We start from the raw sequence: 24,975 nt of genomic DNA, 5'->3' as shown, positions 1-24,975 counted from the left end.
TTGTACGTGTGTCTGTTTGTGTGCGAGCGCATCTGTCTGTATGTATGTTACTTTTAATCCTGACCCCCCTATTCCTGTACTATCAGAACTACTTTTGTCACAAACACACACACTAACAGACATGTGTACACATGCACCCATACACTGAAAGAAGAACTGTCAGAGCTGCACAACAACCAATCAGATCCAGAGTGCTGTAGCCATGAATGGAGGATGTGGGGTGTCAGTGACTGTGACAGCTGGTTATTCATAGCAGAGCCCCCCCCCCCCCCCCACCACCACCTTACCCTTGGCATTGCAGTCAGCGCAGTACTTGTTGTCCTCCTCCCTCAGCATATGAGACAGGATGGGAAAAGCGCGCCAGGCAGAGTTCAGGGCCGTACCCGCAGCTCTCACATCACAGAAGCAGTGCGTGCGTCCGACCCTCCCATAGCAACCGATGATGTATTTGGTTGGCAAGACGCGGTCAGGAGGCCCGCACAGCTTCCTGAGTGCCGGGAAGTGAGTTTTACACAGCAGACCGGCACCGCTGTAAAGACAAATGATAACGAAGTGCCCAGCAGTAGTGTTACATCAGATAGCAGCCATAGCTGCCAATATTTGGGGTCATTTTGCCGCGGCACACCTCGGGACTCTTCACGGCACACCAGTGTGCCGCGGCACACTGGTTGAGAAACGTTGTCCTATGGTACTCCTTCAAAACTCCATCCCTTTACACATGCCTCTAGCAACAAGAATGGTTGACCCTTTGGCATCTTCCTCTCCCACGCCTCACGGCAACAACCAGGCTCTCTCTGACAAAGCCGCTGATGCACATTGCAAGGCTTCAGGCCTACACCTCTGCTGCTGCTCCACACACACCCACCCAGGTCGCAGCCCAGGTGGAAAGTACCCGAATCACATGACCTTCTCCAAATAAATACACTCTCCTAGCATCCTTGACGGCCAAAGAAACTCCTGCTGATAGCCTGAGAAATGTATATATACTCATAACCTGACAATTTTAAAGCATGCTATCCCACATTTGTCAAGGAAAGTCTGGACAACAATTGTCTGATGGATCGTACAAACGGTAGGATTTTATGTCAACAACCTGTCGTCACAGAATTCCCGTAAGATAATCCGATCGTGTGTATGAGGCTTAAGGCTTCATTTACACAGGCAATTACGTATTTTCTGCACAGAATGCAGATTCTAGCTGGCAGAGCTAGAAGAAGATCTTGCATTGAGGCAGTAATTGCTGCAAAAGGGGCACAAACCAAGTACTGAGTACATATGCATGCTTATACTTTTCAGAGGTCTGATATTGTTCTATGTACAATACTTGTTTTATTGATTGCAGGTAATATTCTAATTTTCTGAGATTGTGGATTTGGAGTTTTCATGAGCTGTAAGCCATAATCATCACAATTATGACAAATCACGACTTAAACTATCTTGCTTTGCATGTAATGAGTCTATCTCATATATTCGTTTCACCTTTTAAGTTGCTTTAGTGAAATAAATGAACTTTTGCATGATATTCAAATTCTAATTCGAGTTTCACCTGTAAGTTCACTACTTACTGGTCAGAGGTCTTTGAGTTGATAAATCTTTGCCTACAACTATCATTTCCTGTCTTGCCAGATTTAGCCTTGCTAGGACTTCATGATGATGCCCAGCGGCCATATCATTTGAAGTTGCTTTTTTACCTCCTGTTTTATCCTAAAAAACAGATCCTGCTTAAGTGAACTTTGACAGAGTCTCCTAAGGTGGCGTCTTGGGAGAACACGGTAGATGCTTTGCTTCCTATGTAAAGGCTTAAAGGGGAGTTCCAGCCATTTGTATGTTTATTAAAAGTCAGCAGCAACAAAAAGTGTAGCTGCTGGCTTTTAATAAACAGGCACTTACCTGCTCCAGCGCTCCAGCGACGTGCCGGCCGGGGCTCCGCTTCTCTCCCCCCCTCCCCGGCCGGCGTCTTCATCTTCAGTGTGGGCACCCGGCCGTGACAGCTTTCGGCTTCACGGCCGGGCACCCACTGCGCATGCGCGAGCGGCGCGGCACTGCGCATGCGCGAGCGGCGCGGCCCGGCGCCGCGCCGTGTAATTGGCCAGGAGATCGCCTAGGACCTGTGACGTGTCCTAGGCGATCGTCTACAGCAGCCACTTCCTGAAGGCGATTAAGCTTAGTCGCCTACAGGAAGGAGGAAGTGGGACAGGAAGTCCCACTCTTCCTGAAGCCCCCACTCCCCCCCCAAAAAAATTACATGCCAAATGTGGCATGTAAGGGGGAGAGGAGTGGGATAAGAGGAAGTTCCAAATTTGGGTGGAACTCCTCTTTAACTACGTGAACAGCGGATGTCCAAGTGTGGCTTCCCTGGACATCCAACTAGTGAGGTTACTGTTTGTGTAATAATGTGTAGTACTCCCTTCTGTACTTTGGGCTCTAAGCCAGTAGCTAATACCATGATGGCTACAGCAGGTCTTCCAAATAGTTGAGACCTATGTTCAGTAGGCTGAATTTAAGAAAATTTTACAATAAAACATTGAAGTGAGTATGAAATTGGTCTTATGTAGACAAGACCTAAACTATGAAGATTGTTGTCCTCCAGGCACATAAAAATGGGATGTGAATGTTGTAATTTCTATTCTATGCTGTCTTCTAATCTCCAGAACTCCAGTTTTGTCTGTGTTCAATTTTAACCACAGTATTCATCCTTTCTTGTAGCTTCGCTAGGAAGAAATGTATGGCTGCTGATGAGTCTTTAAAACCCAGTTAAAGGATAAATACACTGCTGCATAGCAATGATAAGACAGACCATGGCTCTGGATTATGTTGCCCAGCAGCAGCATTTACACTACAAATAGATTCAAGGACAAGACTGAACATCATGCCATATTTTGGTTGTACTGATGTGGGGGAGAGAGAACCCAGGGCTGCTCTGATCTGCCAGCCAGGAAGAATCTGAACCATGTTCCAATAATCACAAGACTCCCTTAACATCTTTTTGCCTATTAAGATTTCAGGGTCAGCTGTGTCAAATGCCACTGTGAGATCTAAAAGCACTATCATGGAACACTCACCCCATTTCGTAGCTACAAGCAGGCAATTAAAGCTGAAAATGAATCTACCGTATGTTCCGGCGTATAAGACGACTTTTTAACCCCTGAAACTCTTCTTAAAAGTCGGGGGTCGTCTTATACGCCGGTAACCTAACATGCAGACCGCGGTCGTCCATTTTTCAAAAGCCGTGCCTCCTCTTTCTGCTGTTCCGTGATAGGCGGAACACTCGTCCCGAGGACGAGAGGGCATCCGTGATAGGCGGAACACTGAACACAGTGTCTCCTGGGAAGCCGAGTGTTCCGCGGCCTTTTGAAAAATGGACGGCTGCGGTCTGCATGTCAGGGATAAGGTAAGCAGTGACACACTGAGGCATGTAATTGGGCACAGTGAGGCATGTAGTTGCGCACAGTGAGGCATGTAATTGGGCACAGTGAGGCATGTAATTGGGCACAGTGAGGCATGTAGTGGCGCACAGTGAGGCATGTAATGGCACAGTGAGGCATGCAATGGTGGCACAGTGAGGCATGCAATGGTGGCACAGTGAGGCATGTAATGGTGGCACAGTGAGGCATGTAATGGTGGCACAGTGAGGCATGTAATGGCACAGTGAGGCATGTAATGGCACAGTGAGGTGAGGCGAGGCATGACTAGTTGGAAGAGGGTCGTCTTATACGGTGAGTATATCCCAAAACCAACATTTTAGCTGGAAAATTAGGGGGTCGTCTTATACGCCCAGTCGTCTTATACGCCGGCAAATACGGTACTTATATTTTGTCTTCCCTGGTTTATGCTTACCCCATCATCAAAGTCTGTAGCTGCTGACTTTTATTGTAAGGACACGTACCTGTCCAGGAATATAGCGATGTCGGCACCTGAGCCGATTCTTAAATCTTATTTATAGGAAACTGGCAGTAAAGCCTTCTGGCTTCACAGCCGGTTTTCTACTGCACATGTGCCAGTCGCGCTGCATTTTGTGAATGTAATAATCCATATTCCCATTGTACACGTGCTTTGTGAATGGTCCCAAAGTCTTCTGGGACCTGTGTGAGCCCCAGAAGGCTGCAGGGGGGGGGGAGGCCAAATATCATCATAGATCGCTGCAGTGATCTGACCTGGAAGTGGGAGCGGGTACCTGTCAAAAACCAGGTACCCCCCCCCCCCCCCCAAAAAAAAGTGCCAAATGTGACAGTAGAGGGCGCAAGCAAGCAGAGCTTCCCTTTTTGTGTAGAGCTCCGCTTTTAAGTACAGATTTCCCTGGGTTTTGCCAACATGAAATGCTGGGCCTCCATGATTGAAATTCAAGAATAAAGAGGCATCCCAAGGGACAGTAAGGGCTCATGCACACTGCATCTCAAAGAAGCGGCTCCTATAGACTTTTGAGCTTTTTTTTCTGCCTGGAAACTCCCCTCCATGTTAGCCAATGTGTCCATGCACACTATGGCTTTTTCATGAGTTTTCAGGCACATGCTCTTTGGCCTCGTACAGACGAGCTGACATGTCTGATGAAAACAGTCCGCGGACCGTTTTTATCGGACATGTCTGCTAGCAGATTTTGGTCTGATGGTTGTACACACCATCAAACCAAAATCCCCGCGGAAAGAATACGCGGTGACGTGGCGGCGACGATGACGCAGCGACGTGCGCGAACCCGGAAGTTCAATGCTTCCATGCATGCGTCGAATCACTTTGACGCCATGCGCGGGTTCTCGGGCCAGCGGACATGTCCGATGAGTCGTACTGACCGTCGGACATGTCCAACGGACCGGCTTCCAGCGGACATGTTTCTCAGCATGCTAAGAAACATTTGTCCACTGGAAACCTGTCCGGTCGGCCGGAAAATTGTCCGGTCGGCCCTACACACGACCGAACATGTCCGCGGAAACTGGTCCGCAGACCAGTTTCAGCAGACATGTTCGTTCGTGTGCACGAGGCCTTACAGGCAGAATCCCCCCCCCCCCCCCCCACACCAAATTCGCATTTGTGAGAGGAGCTTTCAAACAGAAAAGTGCCCAAAAATGCACAAAAAAGCTAAAAAAAGAAGCGCACACAAGAGCACAAAAAAGCAAAAGTTTCTTCAAGCTTTTAGGCAAAGAAATAAAAGCTCAAATGCCTGAAAAAGCAGCATTTTTGTGAGCTGCAGTGTGCATGTACCCTAATGCCTCGTACACACAATCTAAATTTCCGATGGAAAAAGTCAGACGGAATTTTTTCATCGGATATTCCGACCGCGTGTATGCCCCATCGGACTTTTTCAGAAGGAAAAAAATTCTATTGGAAATTCAGTTTGTCTGTATGGAACTCCAACTGAGAAAAAAACATGCATGCTCGGAAACAATTTGACGCATGCTCGGAAGCATTGAACTTAATTTTTCTAGGCTCATCATCACTGTGTTTTTGACGGATCGGAATTTGGTGTGTCCGTGTGTATGCAAGACAGCTTGAACGGAATTCCGTCGTAAAAACCAGTCCGAGTTTATTCCGACGGAAACTCCAATTGTGTGTACAGGGCATTAGGCTGAAGAGGAAAGTGCTTTATGATGCTGGATGCCCTCTAGCTAGGATATGAGGTAGGCTTTATGTGACTTGCTGAGGTTTTATGTGCCATAAAATCAGAGTAAGCAATTTCAGTACAGGAGGGGAACTTGTAAACTGAGCAAGACAGATGGCAAAGCTGGAGTTCAGATTTAAATCAAATGAGAGCAGTCTCACCTTTAAAATGGTTTACATTTCTATGTATAAGGCTCGGTTCGCACTGGTGTGAACACAGACATTGCATGTGATTCGCACAGCATTGCTGTGCAGATCACATGCAATGCTATTCAGCCATACAAACTGTATGACTGAAATCACATCGCATTTGCAGCAATTGATCTGGGGGTGTCATTAACTTTCTATTGACAACCGCAGCGATTCACAGAGGGCAGTGTGAACTTCCTGCGAGAGACATGCAATGCGGGAACCCATACTAGAATCGTGCTGGTTCGTGCATCGCATATGTGTGACCCAAGCCTAAAGCTGTAATCATTTTTTATGTAATTTATGTAATTAATCAATTTTTAGAGTAGAGTCAGAAAATTAAATCCTGCTAGATCACTTCAGGCTGGCCCCTTTTGCAGGTATAGCTATGTAAAACATAAAAAATATGTACCTATGCTCAGGCTTGCTTCACACTATTGTGAATTTGATGTTTCTCCGCATCCAATTCGCATGTCAGGAGATTGTAACTGGCTCTCAATGGAGCCAGTTCACACATCTCCGGAGCAGCTCCGTAGCGAATGGCACAAGAGTCCTGTGCGTCTTCTGGTCCATTTCAGGTCTGAATTCAGCCCAAAATTTGGACTGAAATAGGACCTGAGATGCACTGGACCCCTGCTGTGAGCCGCTCCGTGCATTGAAAGTGCACTTGGAATTGCAGTTGTTGTATAGTGTCTTATCTTATCTCCCTGATATTCTCGCCTTTCTCCCTCAGTAGGGGAAGCACTTTGAACCTCACTTTTCACTTTACAGCACTATGAACTTTTTACATACTCTTATCAATGCTCACCATTTCATCACCATAGCGTTGCAGGAAATACATTTGTTTGATAGCCCCATCAACATAGACAGTGTTAATGCAGGAATCCCTCCTGCAGAGCCAATGTGTTCTCCCGGCAGGAGGGTGGAAGTTATTGGAAGTTAATTAAATTTGCGTTCTCTGGAGAACCTGTGTTGCTGCGAAACAACGTAATTTATAGTCATCATACTAACATCTAAGATATTAATTATCTAACCGGACTACTGGACACTATACATCTAGATCACTACATTTATTGGAAACACACATTTATGAGATCACTACAAATAGGTTCCTTTAAGCTAGTGCATTATTGGGTCATTTACCTTTTCCTTTGATTTCCCTTCTAAATGTTTTTTTTCTTTGTCTGAATTTCTCACTTCCTATTTCTCCTCAGTAAGCTTGCCCCCATCATCTGACTGGGGGTTAGTCAGCCAGAACAGCTTACTGAGGAGGAACAGGAAGTGAGAAATGCAGACAAAGAAAACAAAGAAAAAAAACATTTAGAAAGGAAATGGAAGAAAAAGGTAAGTGAACCAACAATGCACGAACTTAAAGGAACCTATTTAGAAAATAAAAACAAACCTTTACAACCCCTTTAAGCAGGTTACCAGAAAAAAACAAGCACAATGGAAGGAGTGCCAGACCAGATAAAAAAGATAAAAAAGTCCAAATTTATGTATTAGTTTGTACTAAAAAACAGCCAGTGCGTTTTTGGGTCAAATAAACGTTCCTTTTTTTCTGGTAACCTGCCTAACCTGAACCAGTGAACTCTTCAAATGTTTTCCCCTCACTACTTTGTATGAACTCACATCAAAGTCCCAGCGTCTTTTGGATGCCTTTTTCTTCATTGGGGCCACACTACAATATTCCAATTAAAGGGTTTGTAAAGGTAAAATAAAAATCCCTAAATAGCTTCCTTTACCTTAGTGCAGTCCTCCTTCACTTCCCTCATCCTTCCATTTTGCTTTTAAATGTCCTTTTTTCTTCTGAGAAATACTCACTTCCTGTTCTTCTGTCTGTAACTATATGCAGTAATGGGAGCCTTTCTCCCTGATGTGGAGAAATCCTCTTGAGGGGGGAGGGGGCGAGCAGGCAAGTCAGGACACTCTCTACTTTGCAGATAGAGAAAGGAGCTGTGTGTTAGTGAGTGTCCTGACACTCCTGATCGCCCCCTCCCCCCTCAAGAGTCTTTCTCCACACCAGGGAGAAAGCCTCGATTTACTGTGCAGAGTTACAGACAGAAGAACAAGAAGTGAGGATTTCTCAGAAGAAATAGGGACATTTAAAAGCAAAATGGAAGGATGAGGTAAGTGAAGGAGGACTGCACTAAGGTAAAGGAAACTATTTAGGGGGAAAAAAAATACATTTACAACCCCTTTAAGACTGCTAAACCTCCTCCCATCAAAGCTCCTGTCTCTCTCCAGATTGGAGCAAAGCGTTGCCATGTCACTGCATGTTGAGCAGTTGTTGCTCAAGGCTCCTGGAAGCAGAATAAGGCCTCGTACACACCACCGGATCTATCCGCTGGGATTTATCCGCAGATCAGTTCCAGCGGATAGATCCGGTGGTGTGTACGGCCCAGCGGATATTTATCCGTGGATATTTTTCCGGCCGATGGATTTCCAGCGGATAAAAATTTCTTAGCATGCTAAGAAATCTATCCGCTGGAATCCTGTCCAGCGGATTGATCCGGTGGTCTGTACAGACTGACCGGATCAATCCGTCCGATCCCCTCCCTCGCATGCGTCGTAATGATTCGACGCATGCGTGCAAGTCTTTACCTTCCAGCGTCGCGCACGTCGCCGCGTCATCATCGCAGCGACGACGCGACACGTCACCGCGGATGGATTCCGCACGGATTTCGATCTGATGGTTAGTACAACCATCAGATCAAAATCCGCCAGAGGATTTATCCGCTGGAACGGTCCGGAGGACCGTTTCAAGCGGATAATCCTCTCGTGTGTACGGGGCCTAATAAAATCTTCTACAAGGGATCACTTCTGATCCCTCCTATAATATTCCCCCTCCAGTAAAACTCAGCATGTTCCTGTGCTATTTCAGTAGCAAAGATACCACATTTAATAAGCCACAACTGCAACAAATGAAAACATAATGTTTCTTGGCTATAGAAAAAAAAAACATTAAATATTTTAACAGAAATCCCTAGGGTAGAGTAATAACTAAGCCTACCGGTCTCTGGATTCCAATACTTCACATAGAATTCCAGGTTTGGAGCTCCAAGATGCACCAGAAGAACCTTCTGTTTTTAAATATGGCAGCCATTACTGAACTCTTTAAAACAATGCTGGTAGCCCCTCCCATCTCCAAGATGTTGGTATAACACAGCATGATTGTAGATCTCCTGGTGCTGTTCTTCTAATTTATCAAACAGGTCCTTTGAAACATACAGGAACGGAACTTCAGTCTGTACTCATTACTCCTGCATCATTTGGAGGTTGAAAAATTGTTGGGGATGTGAATGTTTAGTTAGCTGTCTGCCTGCTCCTTCTCCAGGAAAGAGTTATAAATCAGTCACCCTGGTATCAGAATATTTCAACACTAGCTAGGCCATCTACTGTAGCAGTACACTTCCCTCTCTCTTCAGTGGTCTCCTCTGGAGTCTTGGAAATCAAAATAAAGACTTTGGGCCAGATTCACAAAGCAGATGCGCCGACTTAACTCGAGATGCGCGGCGTAATTGAAAAATGCGCCGCGCATATCTTTGCGCCGTATCCTCAAAACGAGATACGCCTGAAATCCATTTTTTTCCGTCCTACCTAAAAGAATTACACCAGCGCTTCCTCGCGAGCAAAATACGCTAGACACACTGCTGTTTTGATAGGCAAAGATGCAAATGAGGGAGATAAGGCGATCCACAAAATTAAGTGTGTGCGGCGTAGATTACGCCCTGTGCGCTTCTGCTAGTTTCATGGTGTAAAATTACACTTTATAAAAGGTGCCCTAATTTTACACCAGCCGTGTAAAGGTCAGCTAAAGCAACACCATTAAGGAAGAGCTGAGTACACACACTTGCAGGACAACAATCTGTATGCCAACATGCCAGGGGCATCCATGCTCATAACTATACTAGTTACTTTAGTAACCCAGGGTACCCCCTCTTCTGAGGGAACAGCAGCCAGGAGACGCCTCGCAGAATGCATCTTTGCACAGTAAACACACACATTAATCATGGCACAATGAGAATGCTTGAATGCACACCCACTGTGGTCCCTAGCACAGACACATCACATGCACATCTAATTGGATTAGATCCAAGTACCCCCAATGGTACTTTTGAGCAGTAACGCCACGCCACGGCTCCAATTATGTCACTGTGCATTCATACACCATTCACATGGACCTGGGATCACTTCTCCCTAATCCTGGGGATCCCTACTCCACCAAAACTGAGGATGACACCCTTATTTAATCAGGAATGCCACCCCCACATTCACACATCATTCACACACATAAAACAAATCATAAGTACAGTATAATAATAAAAAAAAAAAAAGTACCCCAAAAGTTAATGGCAGTGGCGAGAGCTACGCCTGGGCCGCCCACGGGCATGGCCACGGCCAACCAGGGGAGACTCCTGGGGGGGGTGAACAGGGGAAGGAGGAGACTCCTGGGGGGGTGAGCAGGGGAAGAAGGAGCCTCCCCTGGTGACTGTCCTCCTGCTGGCCTGCCCTCCAAGGCCACTGCAATTCTGTTCAGACTGATTGTGAGGGCAGCCGTATTGGCCTGGACAGCCCGGGTATTGTCCTGGACAGCCTGGGTCAGGGCACTCACCTCCTGGGCCACACCTGTTGTGGCGGTCTACAGGTCACACAAGCATGTGATTACCGCCAAGGAGTTTGTGGCCACATCAGAGAGTGACTCCTTAATTAAGCCCAGGCTGTCCTCCATCTGGGTCAGAGTCTGTTTGATCGGCCACCCCCCTGGTCTCATGGGTCGCCATCCTGCCTGCAGCTGAGTCTTGTGGCCTGGGAGGAGGGGAAAGAGAGACCCTTGTGGGTGGAGGCCTGTTGGGGAGGAGTGGGAGGGGCTACCCCTGATGGTGGCCTGACTGCTGCCAGCCACAGGGGAAGCCTCAGGGGGAACCACACCCGTAGCCAAAAGGATTTCCCTGGCAATCTCCATATCTTCATCCTCAGCCCCCCCCCTCATCCTCCCCCCTCAACCTCCTCATGAGGGGAGGTGTGGCCACTCCCCTCCCCTGGGGACTCCTGCCATTCTTGGGGCTCCTCAAGGGGATGGTGCAGCCTGGCCTGATGGCCCAGCAACCTCCTGGCCTGATGGCCCAGCAATCTCCTGGCCATCTGTGGAGGACACAAAACATTCACAGGTTGGAGGATCCACACACTTGGCACATCTTCCCTTCCCCCACCCACACATGCTAATCACCACATAGAAAAACCCAAAAATTAGTCAAAGCCAGGCAGGCCCACCACCTGCTGTGGGTGGAAACACCGGGCCACTGCCCATTCCTCCTCAGTCAGCCTGACGGAGCAGGGTGGGCCTCCTCCAGTGCCCGTGGCATGGGCATTTATTTTGGCCATCTTGTCCCGGACCAGGCTCTTAAGATCGTTGATCTTCTTTTGAATCCCACCGGGGGTCCTCGTCTCCCCCCCCCCCTCGCCGCATTGATCTGATCTGTGATTTTTTGAATGATCTCCTTCCTGGCCGGGGGGGTGTTCCGGCTCTCAGGGCCATGCAAATAACGTCCATATCGGGTGATGGCCCGAGCAAGTAGCTGCTTCTCTGTGCTAGAAAAATTCAACTTCCTGCGCTTCGGTGCCATAACACCCACCACTCAGCACCAACAAAAAACAAACACAACAAACAAACACAAATACTCACACAACAAACAAACACAAATACTCACACAACAAACAAACACAAATACTCACAGAAGAAACACACACAAAAATCAAACCACACAAGCAGACAGCTAATACAAATTCAAAAACAATCAGAAAAAACACACAGAAAATACACTCAGAAAAAAAACAATCAGAAAAAACAAACAGAAAATACACTTAGAAAAAATACACAGCTACTACACTCTACTACTCCTCCAAAACTTTTATCTAACACTAAACTCACCAACACACACCAACAGACGACAGAGCAGAAGCAACTTGCTCTAGGAAAGGGGAACACAGGGATGTACTTTTGCAAGGGAAGTGTGTTTGTCTGGGGCTATTTATACACAGGGCGATTCTCAAACTAAGTACGCTTGGCCTTTTACCTATCTCACTGATTGCGCCGAGCCGAGTTCTGCACATGCCCAGTGAGGTGCAGATTTGTGCGCGCATGCGCAGTACGGTCGGCACTTCATTTGCATGGGGTCACGGCTCATTACAATGGAGCACGCCCACTTCCTTCCCACTTGCAATTTTGGGCGCAAATGCGCTGTGGATACGGCACTTATGACACAAAATTAAGGCGCCGTAACTTAAATGACATACGTTTTGAGTAACTTAATTTGCGCCGCTGTTTGTGAATCTGGCCCTTAGTTCTCCTTTGTCAGTACATGAGAGCTGTAGACAGGTGAGCGATTCTCTGTTATAGAGGTGACAATCCCCTCTCCAGGGTCAACACACAGGGCCACAGCAAATTCCAGTTCAGTATTATCCTGGCCCTCTAAAGATACTGTAGCCATAAATTCGTTGATGGAAATGTTAGGAAACTTTATAGGATCATCCACCTTATATGACTGTCAAAATTCCACCTGCATCATGGATAGTATCTCCTGAGTATCTCCTGAAGCAGCTCCTTACTGGAGGGGGTCTCTCGTACCAGGCAGCTCCATGCTGGAGGAAGTTTCTTGTCTCTTACAACTCACCAAGGTTGGTGGGAAGAATTTTTCTGGGACTCTCCAAGCCTCTTCTTGACCTGAGTCACCCTGCAGATCTTTGGTCTTTGTATATTTCCAAAGGAGCTCAAAGAGAAACTCTTTGCAAGGCACACAAACCCCAAAGAATAACAGTCAGTGTAATTTCTAGGCTTAAAACAGAGTCCCATGTCAAGAACAGTGCCCTTTTTAGTCTCAGGGAGTCAAAGTTGGTCACACCTTTCTCTTTTCAATTATTTATTTTAGGCAAGCTGACAGCAGGCTTCAGAAGCACATCCAATTGTTCTACTTACAGGCAGGTGCAAGGCAGGATATATATCTCACAAGACCTTTCTGATATCTCCTCTCAGGCCCATCCGTTTAAAATGGCTAAAAATGACAGCCAATCTAAAGCCTTAAGACAACTTTCAATTGGCACAATCCTGTTCATGACAGCAAAATTGTGACAGGGTAATGGTTGTTTTTGCACCATGGTTTTAGATGGATGAGATGTGTTAGGAATTCTATTCACCACAATTCTGATACATTATAGCCCACCACTACTTCCTTAACAACAGTCAATCCTGCCTCATGAGACAGACTCAAACTCGTGACTAAAACAGCCAATACTTCTGTGTTCATCAAGTTATGAAGGCCTTAGGCCTCGTACACACGACCGAGCAAAAGACACATCGTTTTCTTCGACGAGTTCCTTGTTAGGCTTGTCGAGGAACTCGACAAGCTTGCTTTGCGTACACACGGTCAAGACAAAATCTCCTCGTTCTCAAACGTGGTGATGTACAACACATACAACGGCAGGGGAAGTTCGATTCCACTGGCACAACCCTTGGGGCTGCTTTTGCTAATCTCATGTTACTGCGTGTTAAGTAAAAGTTTGGTAAGAGACGATTTGCACTTTTCAGTCTGTTACAACGTGAAAAATGTGTTATCTCCATTACAATTGCTACTTTTACTCCTCTCTCATACTTTATTCTGAGCATGCGCAGGTTTCTTAGCATACACACGATCGTATTTCTCGTCAAAAACCAGCCCGACGAGGAACACGACGAGGAAATTGAGACTCCCATCAGTTTCCTCGATGAAGAACATACACACGACCGTTTTCCTCTGCAAAAAAGCTCTGCCACCAAGTTTCTTGATGGATTCTGTCGAGGAAAACGGTCGTGTGTACGAGACCTTACTGCTCTCTCTCTCCCCCTTTTCTGGCAATCAATTAAGATGCATCACACACTAAAGTCAGCCATAGGTTAAAGCAAAGAATATTCAGCATTGGGCTTGGTTCACACTGATGCAGCATAGGATCCCACTTGTGAGACGAAGTTGGATGAAATGTGAAATTCAGTGTTTCCCAGCTGTCTTAAAGTGATTGTAAAGACCTGTTTTTTTTTCCTATATAAATAATAAACATGTTTTACTTACCTCCTCTGTGCAGTGGATTTGCACAGAACAGCCCTGATCCTCCTCTTCTCGGGTGCCTCTTTGGTGTTCCTGGCCCCTCCCTCCTGTTGAGTGCCAGCTCCATGTGTTCATTCAGACACAGAGCCGTGGCCTGGCCCCACATCCTCTCTCTCTTGATTGCCTAGTCAACTTTAATTGACAGCAGCGGGGAACCAATGGCGCCATTGCTGTGTCTCAGCCAATCAGGAGGGAGAGTTTTGGACAGCCAAAACACTTGTAGACATTGCTGGACAGAGATGGGGCTCAGGTAAGTATTAGGGGGGCTGCTGCACACAGAAGGATTTTTATCTTACAACCCCTTTAACTGATGCTGCACAAGTCTGTCCAACTTTTGAAAAGGTTTCTGCACTAATTTGGTTCCACTTTGATACGACTTCAATGCCACAAAGTGTAAAAATTTACTTCAAAGTCATATCAAAGTCAGACTCCAACGTTGCACTGAAAGTCACTTGACTTTGGAGTCGGGCTAGTTAGAAACAAGCCTAAGACACAGTTCCATGGTTGTGAGATGTCTGGTACCCCGCTGCATGATGTGGTTCCACCTTTTTTACTGCAATTTCACTAAACTGGTTTAGATGCTGCTATGGTGCTGAAAAAAAACAGATACATTTGCCACCTTCTTAGGCCGCGTACACACGGTCGGTCAAAACCGATGGAAACGGACTGAAGGACCGTTTCATCGGTCCAAACCGATGGTGTGTGGGCCCCATTGGTCAGTTATCCTTCGGTCAGAAATTTTAGAACTTTAAATTTGAACCGATGGACGCCTAACCGATAGGTCAAAACCGACGGTTAGTATGCAAAAGCATCGGTTAAAAACCCACGCATGCTCAGAATCAAGTCGACGCATGCTTGGAAGCATTGAACTTCATTTTTCTCAGCACGTCGTTGTGTTTTACGTCACCGCGTTGGACTCGATCGTTTTTTTAACTGATGGTGTGTAGGCACATCAGACCATCAGTCAGCTTCATCGGTTAACTGATGAGGACGGTTCTCATCGGATGGACTGATCGTGTGTACAGGGCTTTAGTGTTTAAAGCAGAATACAACCAGACATTTGGCTGGTAAAATTTAGCTAGGATCCCAAATTCAAATCCTGTGACGTGTATGGTGTATAATTGGATTTCCTCTGGGAACTCCATTTTCCTTCTATAATTCAAACATATTCTGTTAGGTTAGATGATTTCTGACCAGATGGATCTTAGTTTTAGTTAATACATCTAACTGTTCTAATATTTAAAAGGGAAATGTTCAGTGTCGAAAAGCTGGATAAAATTACATTGACTTTTAATTTTATTTCAATGTTAAAAAGTTAAATCCACATAAATACACAACCTCTTACCATTAGGTTTCCTAACAGATCTTGGGAACCTCTGTCCATTATCGCTTAGAAAAACTGAGGGTATTTCCTGCAGCAGAAACAAAAAAACATGCATGTAAGAAAATAGGCAAGCATATTAGCCTTTAATCTCTGCAAATGTTATTCAAGTGTGTTCAACAATAACTGGTATCAGGGGCTTCATCAACAAAAGCGCATTCATAATGTTACTACTTGACTTGAATCATTGTGTGGTAGAACAATATGCTTTTCCTGTTTCACAAATCTCGATGTACCATCAGTAGGTCTGTAAACAGTGGCGGCCCGTCCATAGGGGCGCCCGGGCGCCGCCCCCCATCCCACAGTCAGTAAAAAAAAAAAAAAAAAAAAAATTTTTAAATCTGTCCCTTTAAGAATTTTTTTTCCCAAAAAAGGGCCTTATGGGCTCTATGTCCGCGCGCCGGACGCCGGGAACAGTCCTGTAGGAGTAGCGCCACGTCTGTGCAATCACGGGATTGCAGACGCGGCGCTACATTGGCACAAAAAATATGCCTTTGTGGCGCTCTCCATCGCGCCATTTGCTTCCGGCGCGATGGAGTGTATAGTTATGGCCGGGCGGGTGCATACACTGTCTGTGTGCACCCGCCCGTCTCTGTGCTCGTTCCGACGTCACTGGAAAAACAGGAAGTGACGTCGGGTCAGCTCGAGCTCAGTGCGCCCGACCGTGGACGAGGTAAGCCTGCCCGTCTCTACATCGGCGGCCGCTTCACAGCTGCATCCAACCCCTCCCGCGATTTCGACAAAGTATGTTCGTATTCGGCGGCCGGCCTGAACATCCCCCCACCCCCCGCTTATTCAAAGTTTTTTTTTCAATTGATTATTCAAAGGCTTTAACAGTTTATTTTTTATATTTGATTCAGTTTTGCATTAAGTATAAAAAAAGTTTTTTTTTAAATAACTGGGGGGGGGGGTGGTCTGGTGGGGTCGTGTTACCGCCCGCTGTAGTGTTACTTGTGCTGTAATGAATTTTTACATAGAAAATAAATGTTGTTAATAAATGGGTAAATGAATTATAAAAAAAAGATTTTTCCAATAACGGTTATTAAAAAAATCTTTTTTTTATAATTCATTTACCCATTTATTAACAACATTACTTTTCTATGTAAAAATTCATTACAGCACAAATAGCGGGCGGTAAGACTACCCCACCAGACCACCCCACCCCCCCCCCCCCCCAGTTATTATATAAAAAAAACTTTTTTTATACTTAATGTGCAGGGAAAATATCGGCCGTCAACACCACCGCACCCCCCCGCTTGCAAATTGTCCTGCGACTTGGGACTGGAAAGTTGCAGGATAAGTTGGACCCGATGATTTCCAATGAGAACTGTTCATATCTGTGCAACTTTGAAGTAGTCCCTGCATTACTTTTGTCCCACCTTGATGTGACTTGAGGTCCATAGACCTCCAGAATACATAGGCATTGCTTCAAGTCGCTGCAAAATCGCACCAAAAAATAGTGGCAGAATCTTGCGACTTTCAGGCTAATGCAGTCTGAAAGTTGCACAATTCTACTGCAATTTTGATGTGACTTAAAGCAAATACCTGTGTATTCTGGAGGTCTATGGACCTCAAGTTGCATCAAAGTGGGACCAAAGTAATGCAGGGACTACTTTGAAGTCGCACAGATATGAACGGTTCTCATTGGAAATCATGGGGTACGACTTGTCATGCAACATTTAAGTCCCAAGTCGCAGGACAAGTAATTCCTGCAGTCTCTGGTAATCCTGTGCAGTATGTCCGCAGTCTCTGGTAATCTTGTGTAGTATGTCCGCAGTCTCTGGTAATCTCCTGCAGTATGTCCGCAGTCTCTGGTAATCTTGTGCAGTATGTCCGCAGTCTCTGGTAATCTTGTGTAGTATGTCCGCAGTCTCTGGTAATCTTGTGTAGTATGTCCGCAGTCTCTGGTAATCTTTTGCAGTATGTCCGCAGTCTCTGGTAATCTCCTGCAGTATGTCCGCAGTCTCTGGTAATCTCCTGCAGTATGTCTGCAGTCTCTGGTAATCTTGTGCAATATGTCCGCAGTCTCTGGTAATCTTGTGCAGTATGTCCGCAGTCTCTGGTAATCTCCTGCAGTATGTCCGCAGTCTCTGGTAATCTCCTGCAGTATGTCCGCAGTCTCTGGTAATCTCCTGCTGTATGTCCGCAGTCTCTGGTAATCTTTTGCAGTATGTCCGCAGTCTCTGGTAATCTCCTGCAGTATGTCCACAGTCTCTGGTAATCTCCTGCAGTATGTCCGCAGTATGTCCGCAGTCTCTGGTAATCTTCTGCAGTATGTCCGCAGTCTCTGGTACTCTTGTGCAGTATGTCCGCAGTCTCTGGTAATCTTGTGCAGTATGTCCGCAGTCTCTGGTAATCATGTGCAGTATGTCCGCAGTCTCTGGTAATCCTGTGCAGTATGTCCGCAGTCTCTGGTAATCTTGTGCAGTATGTCCGCAGTCTCTGGTAATCCTGTGCAGTATGTCCGCAGTCTCTGGTAATCCTGTGCAGTATGTCCGCAGTCTCTGGTAATCTTGTGCAGTATGTCCGCAGTCTCTGGTAATCCTGTGCAGTATGTCCGCAGTCTCTGGTAATCTTGTGCAGTATGTCCGCAGTCTCTGGTAATCTCCTGCCCATTTCGAGTCCTTCATTACTAACAGTGTCATATTTTAGTTTGTTTGCACCGATCTGTAAGGCTGCGCTATATACCATGATTTGTGATGCTGGGGCTATATACTCTGTGCTGTGACGCTGAGCTGTATACTCCTGACATTGAGTGGAATACAGGGGACGGAGTGGTGGATTCTATAAGGGGTGTGGCTTATGAGAAGTGGGAGGGACCAAATGTGGAAGGGCGGGGTATTGCGCCCCCCCATCATAAAACTTCACCAGCCGCCACTGTCTGTAAAAGACCAGTATTTGCAACCAATCGGAGCTCAATTATGAAAACCTAAACACATGAAAATAGATGTAGTAACCAATCAAGCCTTAGCTTTTTTTTCTTGTTTTAGAAAAGAATATAGAAACTTTTTTGTTTTCTCATAGACACTGTGCCCTTTTGCTTTGCTCAGAATGATACAAAGGAGCTGTAATATGTCTAGAGTAGAGATGAGCGTATTAATTTACCAGGTTTGAGATTCAACTCGGATCACCGTGATAAACTCAATAGGACACTCCCCAGTCTTTTTGTGTTATTTGTACATCATTATAATATTTCATGGGCTCCCCGATGCTGTTTTGCGTGTTCTCTAACCCCCATTTATGCCCTTCTGTAATTTCCACCACCAGATAGGGTTTGTGCCATTGACTGGAGCTCTTTCTCTCATCACTCATCATCATCCTATGACATCAGTCACAGCAAATTGTTCTGTTGTTTCCTGCTGAACCGGCCGGAATTCAAACCATCTACAGCCGGCTTAAGATAAACCGAATAAACTTTCTGGCCAGTGCAATTGTGTTTATATAGCATTAGTAGCATCACCCAATACATCTACTTGTCTAAAATTGCTTCTAAAAAATAGGCATACCAGTACTCAAAAACATAATATAATTATAATGATGTGTGTACCTTTACAAACAATTGGGGGAAAAGTCCTCTCCTTCCATTGTTCTCTCCTTCTAGCCATCCCTCTTCTGCTGTTTTCTTCACATTTTTTATTACGTCTCCAGCTTTGAGGTTCAGTTCATCTTCAAGCTGCCCTTGAAAGTCAACAAGGGCAAGCATGTCCCCTACAAAGATGCACATTCAGATGAACATAATATATGAATCTTAAATGCCAAGTGTCACAAATCTAACAAATTAATTCATAATGTGTACAAGGCAATGAAAAAGTGAATATTTATTGTAGCTCTAGGGTGAGGTGAGGGAAGCAAGAACAGGCAAAAGGAATTATATGAGTTTAAACACGTATGGTTGGAGCCCTGACATCCACTAGGCAACCTAGGCAGAAGTCCAGGACCGGATGGATGTCTGAGAAGCCTAGGTGTAATCCTATTACTTCTACAGCAAACCAAGGGGAATAAAGCATTTGGTCAAACCTGGATATCTTCCTGTCACTTCACAAGGGAGGATCCACTTGTAGGCAGGTTGTGTCTGAATGATGGTGCTTTGCAAATACAGCAGCTTTTCTGTACCCGCTGCATTCCCAATCAATGTCAGCTGAAGGGATTGGAGTTAAACAAAGCTTCTACTTTGCCAAGAACCTAATACATCACTACCATAGGTAGATGAGCAGTGATAGGTGAACTGCAAACCTCCACTTTGCCGAGCTTCATAGGTGTGGACATTTATTAGTGCATTGCTAAATTTTAACAGCAATGCCATGACATTTTACAGGAATATCCAGGTCCACTCAAAGTACAGTTGAAGATTTCCCTTTAGGCTTATAGCCCCTAAAGTAAAATCATTCTTGGGTGGTTGTACGTTACTTTTTAATAAAATTAGATTCAACTTGCTAATGAAGTTAAAGGCGAATGAATATTGATATTGGTTGTGCTGTAAAGCTTGTCTTTATGTGTGTATGTATAATAGCACACATCGCAAAGCTCAAATATTGCTTAGTCAATACAAATATTTGCTGACACAAAGTCATTTATATTGCTGCACCTCAAGCTCATGCACCTGTTTGTGCAAAGCTCAACCACAAGCAAAATATGACCTTGATTTGGCCTGCAGGAAAATTAAATGGTTTCAGAGCTACAACGAGGATACTAATTGTCTTTTCATTTTGGATGAAGTTAAGGGTTATATTTTCTGTTCATTTTTTATTTCTGTCATTGTCCCCACTGGGGTAATGTTCCCATTAATTCTTGACCCTGCTACACCAATACAAGAGATTGACAGTATGGTTGTCATTTGCAAAGAAAAGCACAAACAGCAATAAAAACATTATCATATGTTCTAACCTACCCTCACTATACTAAAAATATATTTTTGTTTATGTCTGTTTGCCCATTGAAATTATTTCCCCCACTTCCTGTTCTGACAGGAAGTATGGGGAAATACCCCCAATACTGACACAAATGGCAATAAAAAACTGACTGAAAATGTTGCGACTGTGAAGCAAAATGTCACAGCCACGGCATGTGTAGAGCCCCATCTGGCTGTATTCACACAGTTCAGATGGGCAGCTGGGGTGGTACAGTACCGTTATTACTGTCCCCTAAAAGAGCACGAAAGGTTTTCGAACTGGGCATTAAAGACTAAAAACATGTTATCACTTATAAAGTAGGGCCTGTTTACTGAAAGCAACACCTAATTGTGTTGTGTCTCTTGCAAATATTAGGCCATGTATGATGATCAGCAGCAAAAATAAATATAAAATACCTAAGATATAAACCTCAACTTCCGCTTTATAACCAATAGTGGTGTAAATGTGTTTCTGTAACCCATACATCCAGTTAAGACATGTTTAACTACCTCCCTACCTGGCATTTCTCTCCTACATGTAAAAATCATATTTTTTTTGCTAGAAAATTACTCAGACCCCCCACAAACAACATATATTTATATACCTAGAGAATAAAATGGTGGGTATTGCAACTTTTTTATGTCACACTGTATTTGTACAGCAATTTTTGAAACGCAATAGAAAAAGTACATATTGATTTTAATGCAAAAAACACAGTGGGCCTGATTTACTAAGCTATGTGCGCTGCGCTGGTTCATGCATTAATTAGTACTCCGGGTGGAGGCTTAATTCGGCGCATGAACCAGCGTAGCAGCCGGCGCATTGAAACTAATATGTAAAGCCGCGCCGAACTCCCTATAGAAGTCTATGGGAGAAATCAAAAGTGTTCATTTTAAAGGCTAATCTGCAAGTTTTGTCCTAAAAAGTGTTTGGGGACCTCAGTCCTGCCCCAGGGAACATGTATCAATGCTTTTTTTATTTTTTAAAACGGCCGTTTTTTCGGGAGCAGTGAAATTAATAATTCTTAAAGTGAAACAATAAAAGTGAAATATTCCTTTAAATTTCGTACCTAGGGGGGGTGTAATGTCAGCATGTGAAATAGCGCATTTTTCCCGCACTTAGAACTCCCCCTGCACAAAGTGACATTCAGAAGGAAAAAAGTCATTTAAAAATTCACACGCGGCTATAATGAATTGTCGGCTCTGACAATTCTAAAGGGATTCATTCATAAAACAAACAAAAAAATGTGTAGGGGTTCCCCCAAATTAAATTACCAGGCCCTTCAGGTCTGGAATGGATATTAAGGGGAACCCCGCCGTAAAAACCAAAAAAAAAAAAGACGTGCGGTTCCCGGCAAATATCCATTCCAGACCCTTCAGGTCTGGTGTGGATTTTAAGGGGAACTCCACCCCAAATTGAAAAAAAAAATGGCGTGGAGTCCCCCTAAAAATCCACACCAGACCCTTATCCGAGCACGTTGACCTGGCCGGCCGCAGAAAAGAGGGGGGGACAGAGTGCGGCCCCCCCCCTCTCCTGAACCGCACCAGGCCACATGCCCTCAACATGGGGAGGATGTCCCCATGTTGATGGGGACAAGGGTCTCATCCCCACAACCCTTGCCCGGTGGTTGTGGGGGTATGCGGGCGGGAGGTTTATCAGAATCTGGAAGACCCCTTTAACAAAGGGGACCCCCAGATCCTGACCCCCCCCCTGTGTGAAATGGTAATGGGGTACACTGTACCTCTACCATTTCACCCCAAAAAAAATGTCAAAGTGTTAAAAATGACAGTAGCCGGTTTTTGACAAATCTTTTAATAAAATCTTCTTTTCTTCTTTCCTTCGAGTTTCTTCCGCTGCTTCTTTCTTCTCGTCAACATCTTGCCCGACGTGTTCTTCTATCTTCTCCGTCCGTCCTTCCGCCTTCTGGTCCCGCATCTTGCCCGTTGTCTTCTCCGTCCGCCTCCTCGTCCGCATCTTGGGTCTTCTGCGGTCTTCTTCTCGGTCCGCCGCCTTCTCGTCCCCTGCGTTTGAATTTGATTTGGCCGCCGTTTTCCCGCTCCTGGGACCCGCCCCCCTCTGACGCCACAAGTAAACTCCTTAGAAGGTCATGTGCGTCAGAGGGGGGCGGGGTCGCAGAGCGTCACACAGCGGGGGAATTCAATTTCAATCGCGCCGCCCGGAGAAGAAGTTCCCGCCGTGTACACTCATGTGACCCCGCCCCCCTCTGACGCACATGACCTTCTAAGGAGTTTACTTGTGGCGTCAGAGGGGGGCGGGGTCACATGAGTGTGACACGGCGGGAACTTCTTCTCCGGGCGGCGCGATTGAAATTGAATTCCCCCGCTGTGTGACGCTCTGCGACCCCGCCCCCCTCTGACGCACATGACCTTCTAAGGAGTTTACTTGTGGCGTCAGAGGGGGGCGGGTCCCAGGAGCGGGAAAACGGCGGCCAAATCAAATTCAAACGCAGGGGACGAGAAGGCGGCGGACCGAGAAGAAGACCGCAGAAGACCCAAGATGCGGACGAGGAGGCGGACGGAGAAGACAACGGGCAAGATGCGGGACCAGAAGGCGGAAGGACGGACGGAGAAGATAGAAGAACACGTCGGGCAAGATGTTGACGAGAAGAAAGAAGCAGCGGAAGAAACTCGAAGGAAAGAAGAAAAGAAGATTTTATTAAAAGATTTGTCAAAAACCGGCTACTGTCATTTTTAACACTTTGACATTTTTTTGGGGTGAAATGGTAGAGGTACAATGTACCCCATTACCATTTCACACAGGGGGGGGGTCAGGATCTGGGTGTCCCCTTTGTTAAAGGGGTCTTCCAGATTCTGATAAACCTCCCGCCCGCATACCCCCACAACCACCGGGCAAGGGTTGTGGGGATGAGACCCTTGTCCCCATCAACATGGGGACATCCTCCCCATGTTGAGGGCATGTGGCCTGGTGCGGTTCAGGAGAGGGGGGGGCCGCACTCTGTCCCCCCCTCTTTTCTGCGGCCGGCCAGGTCAACGTGCTCGGATAAGGGTCTGGTGTGGATTTTTAGGGGGACTCCACGCCATTTTTTTTTTCAATTTGGGGTGGAGTTCCCCTTAAAATCCACACCAGACCTGAAGGGTCTGGAATGGATATTTGCCGGGAACCGCACGTCTTTTTGTTTTTGGGTTTTTACGGCGGGGTTCCCCTTAATATCCATTCCAGACCTGAAGGGCCTGGTAATTTAATTTGGAGGGACCCCCTTTTTTTTTTTTTTTTTTAATGAGCAATGACTCTATTCTTTATAGCCATGAGTACTTTAACCACTTGCCCACCGGGTTAATTCTGGCACTTCTCTCCTTCATGTGAAAATCACAATTTTTTGGCTAGAAAATTAATCAGAACCCCCAAACATTATATATTTTTTTTTAACAGACATCCTAGGGAATAAAATAGCAGTCATTGCAATACTTTTTGTCACACCGTATTTGCGCAGCGGTCTTACAAGCGCACTTTTTTTGGATAAAAATCACTTTTTTGAATTAAAAAATAAGACAACAATACATTTTGCCCAATTTTTTTCTATATTGTGAAAGATAATGTTACGCCGAGTAAAATGATACCCAACATGTCACGCTTAAAAATTGCGCCCGCTCGTGGCATGGCGTCAAACTTTTACCCTTTAAAAAACTCGATAGGCGACGTTTAAAAAATTCTACAGGTTGCATTTTTTGAGTTGCAGAGTAGGTCTAGGGCTAGAATTATTGCTCTCACTCTAACGATCGCGGCGATACCTCACTTGTGTGGTTTGAATATTGTTTTCATATGCGGGCGCTACTCGCGTATGCGTTTGCTTCTGTGCGCGAGCTCGTCGCGACGGGGCGCTTTAAAATTTTTTTTTGGGGTTTTCTTATTTATTTTTATTTAGTTTTATAATGTTTTACACTGAAATAAAAAAATAAAAAAAAAATGATCAGTTTTCTTCCTATTACAAGGAATGTAAACATCCCTTGTAATAGGACTAGTGTGTGACAGGTCCTCTTTATGGAGAGAGGCGGGGTCAATAAGGCTGGAAAGCATGGTATTGAAAAAAAAAAAAAAAGATCTCATGCTTTCAGCTGCAATCATGTTCGTTCACCACAGTGGTGTAGTGTATAGCACTTTGACCTAGCAGCAAAAGAGTCGTTGGTTCGAATCCCGCCCGTGACAGCATCTGCATGGAGTTTGCATGTTCTCCCTGTGCCTGCGTGGGTTTCCTCCCACAATATAAAAACACGCTGTAAATCGGTTCCGGTCTAAATAAGCCCTAATATGCAGTAGTATATTAAGGTTTGGTTCTGCCCTAGGCCTGACTACATATCTGCACCTCCTAATAGAAAAATGACCCACCCCTTCCTGTCAAGGTCACACCCTGTTTTTGTATAACCCCGCCCAGTAATTTTCAGGGGACCCACACACTAGTTCTGGGGGGGCACTGGATTCCCTTAACCACTTCCATACCAGGCACTTACGCACCTTCCCGGCCAAGCCAATTTTCAGCTTTCAACACTGTCGCACTTTGAATGGCAATTGCGCGGTCATACAACACTGTACCCAAACAAAATTGGCGTCCTTTTTTCCCCACAAATAGAGCTTTCTTTTGTTGTTATTTGATCACCTCTGCGTTTTTTTTTTTGCGCAACAACTAAAAAAAGACTGCAAATTTTGAAACAAAAAAACATTTTTCTTTTTTTAGGTAAATTTTTTTGTAAATAAGTTTTTCTCTTTCAATTACGGGCACTGATATGGCGGCACTGATGGGCACCGATGAGATGGC

At 45.4% G+C, this 24,975-nt stretch overlaps 1 protein-coding gene across 2 annotated transcripts in view; it reads right to left on the bottom strand.

The window, feature by feature from the left end:
• Nucleotides 1-24,975, bottom strand: part of SH3D21 (SH3 domain containing 21) — a 174,096-nt gene that overhangs the window by 101,012 nt on the left and 48,109 nt on the right. For both annotated transcript variants that reach the window (XM_040337339.1, XM_040337338.1), the window contains exons 2-3: nucleotides 18,842-19,002; nucleotides 15,259-15,325 (exon numbers count right to left, since the gene is read on the bottom strand). In XM_040337339.1, the coding sequence (XP_040193273.1) occupies nucleotides 15,259-15,325; nucleotides 18,842-19,002 (228 nt within the window). The remainder of the gene's footprint in view (nucleotides 1-15,258; nucleotides 15,326-18,841; nucleotides 19,003-24,975) is intronic.

The sequence above is a fragment of the Rana temporaria genome, chromosome 2 (genome assembly GCF_905171775.1).
Source record: "Rana temporaria chromosome 2, aRanTem1.1, whole genome shotgun sequence".
NCBI classification, from domain to species: Eukaryota; Metazoa; Chordata; class Amphibia; order Anura; family Ranidae; genus Rana; species Rana temporaria.
The sequence above is the reverse complement of the archived record's forward strand: the minus strand, read 5'-3'. Positions and strand labels throughout refer to the sequence as shown.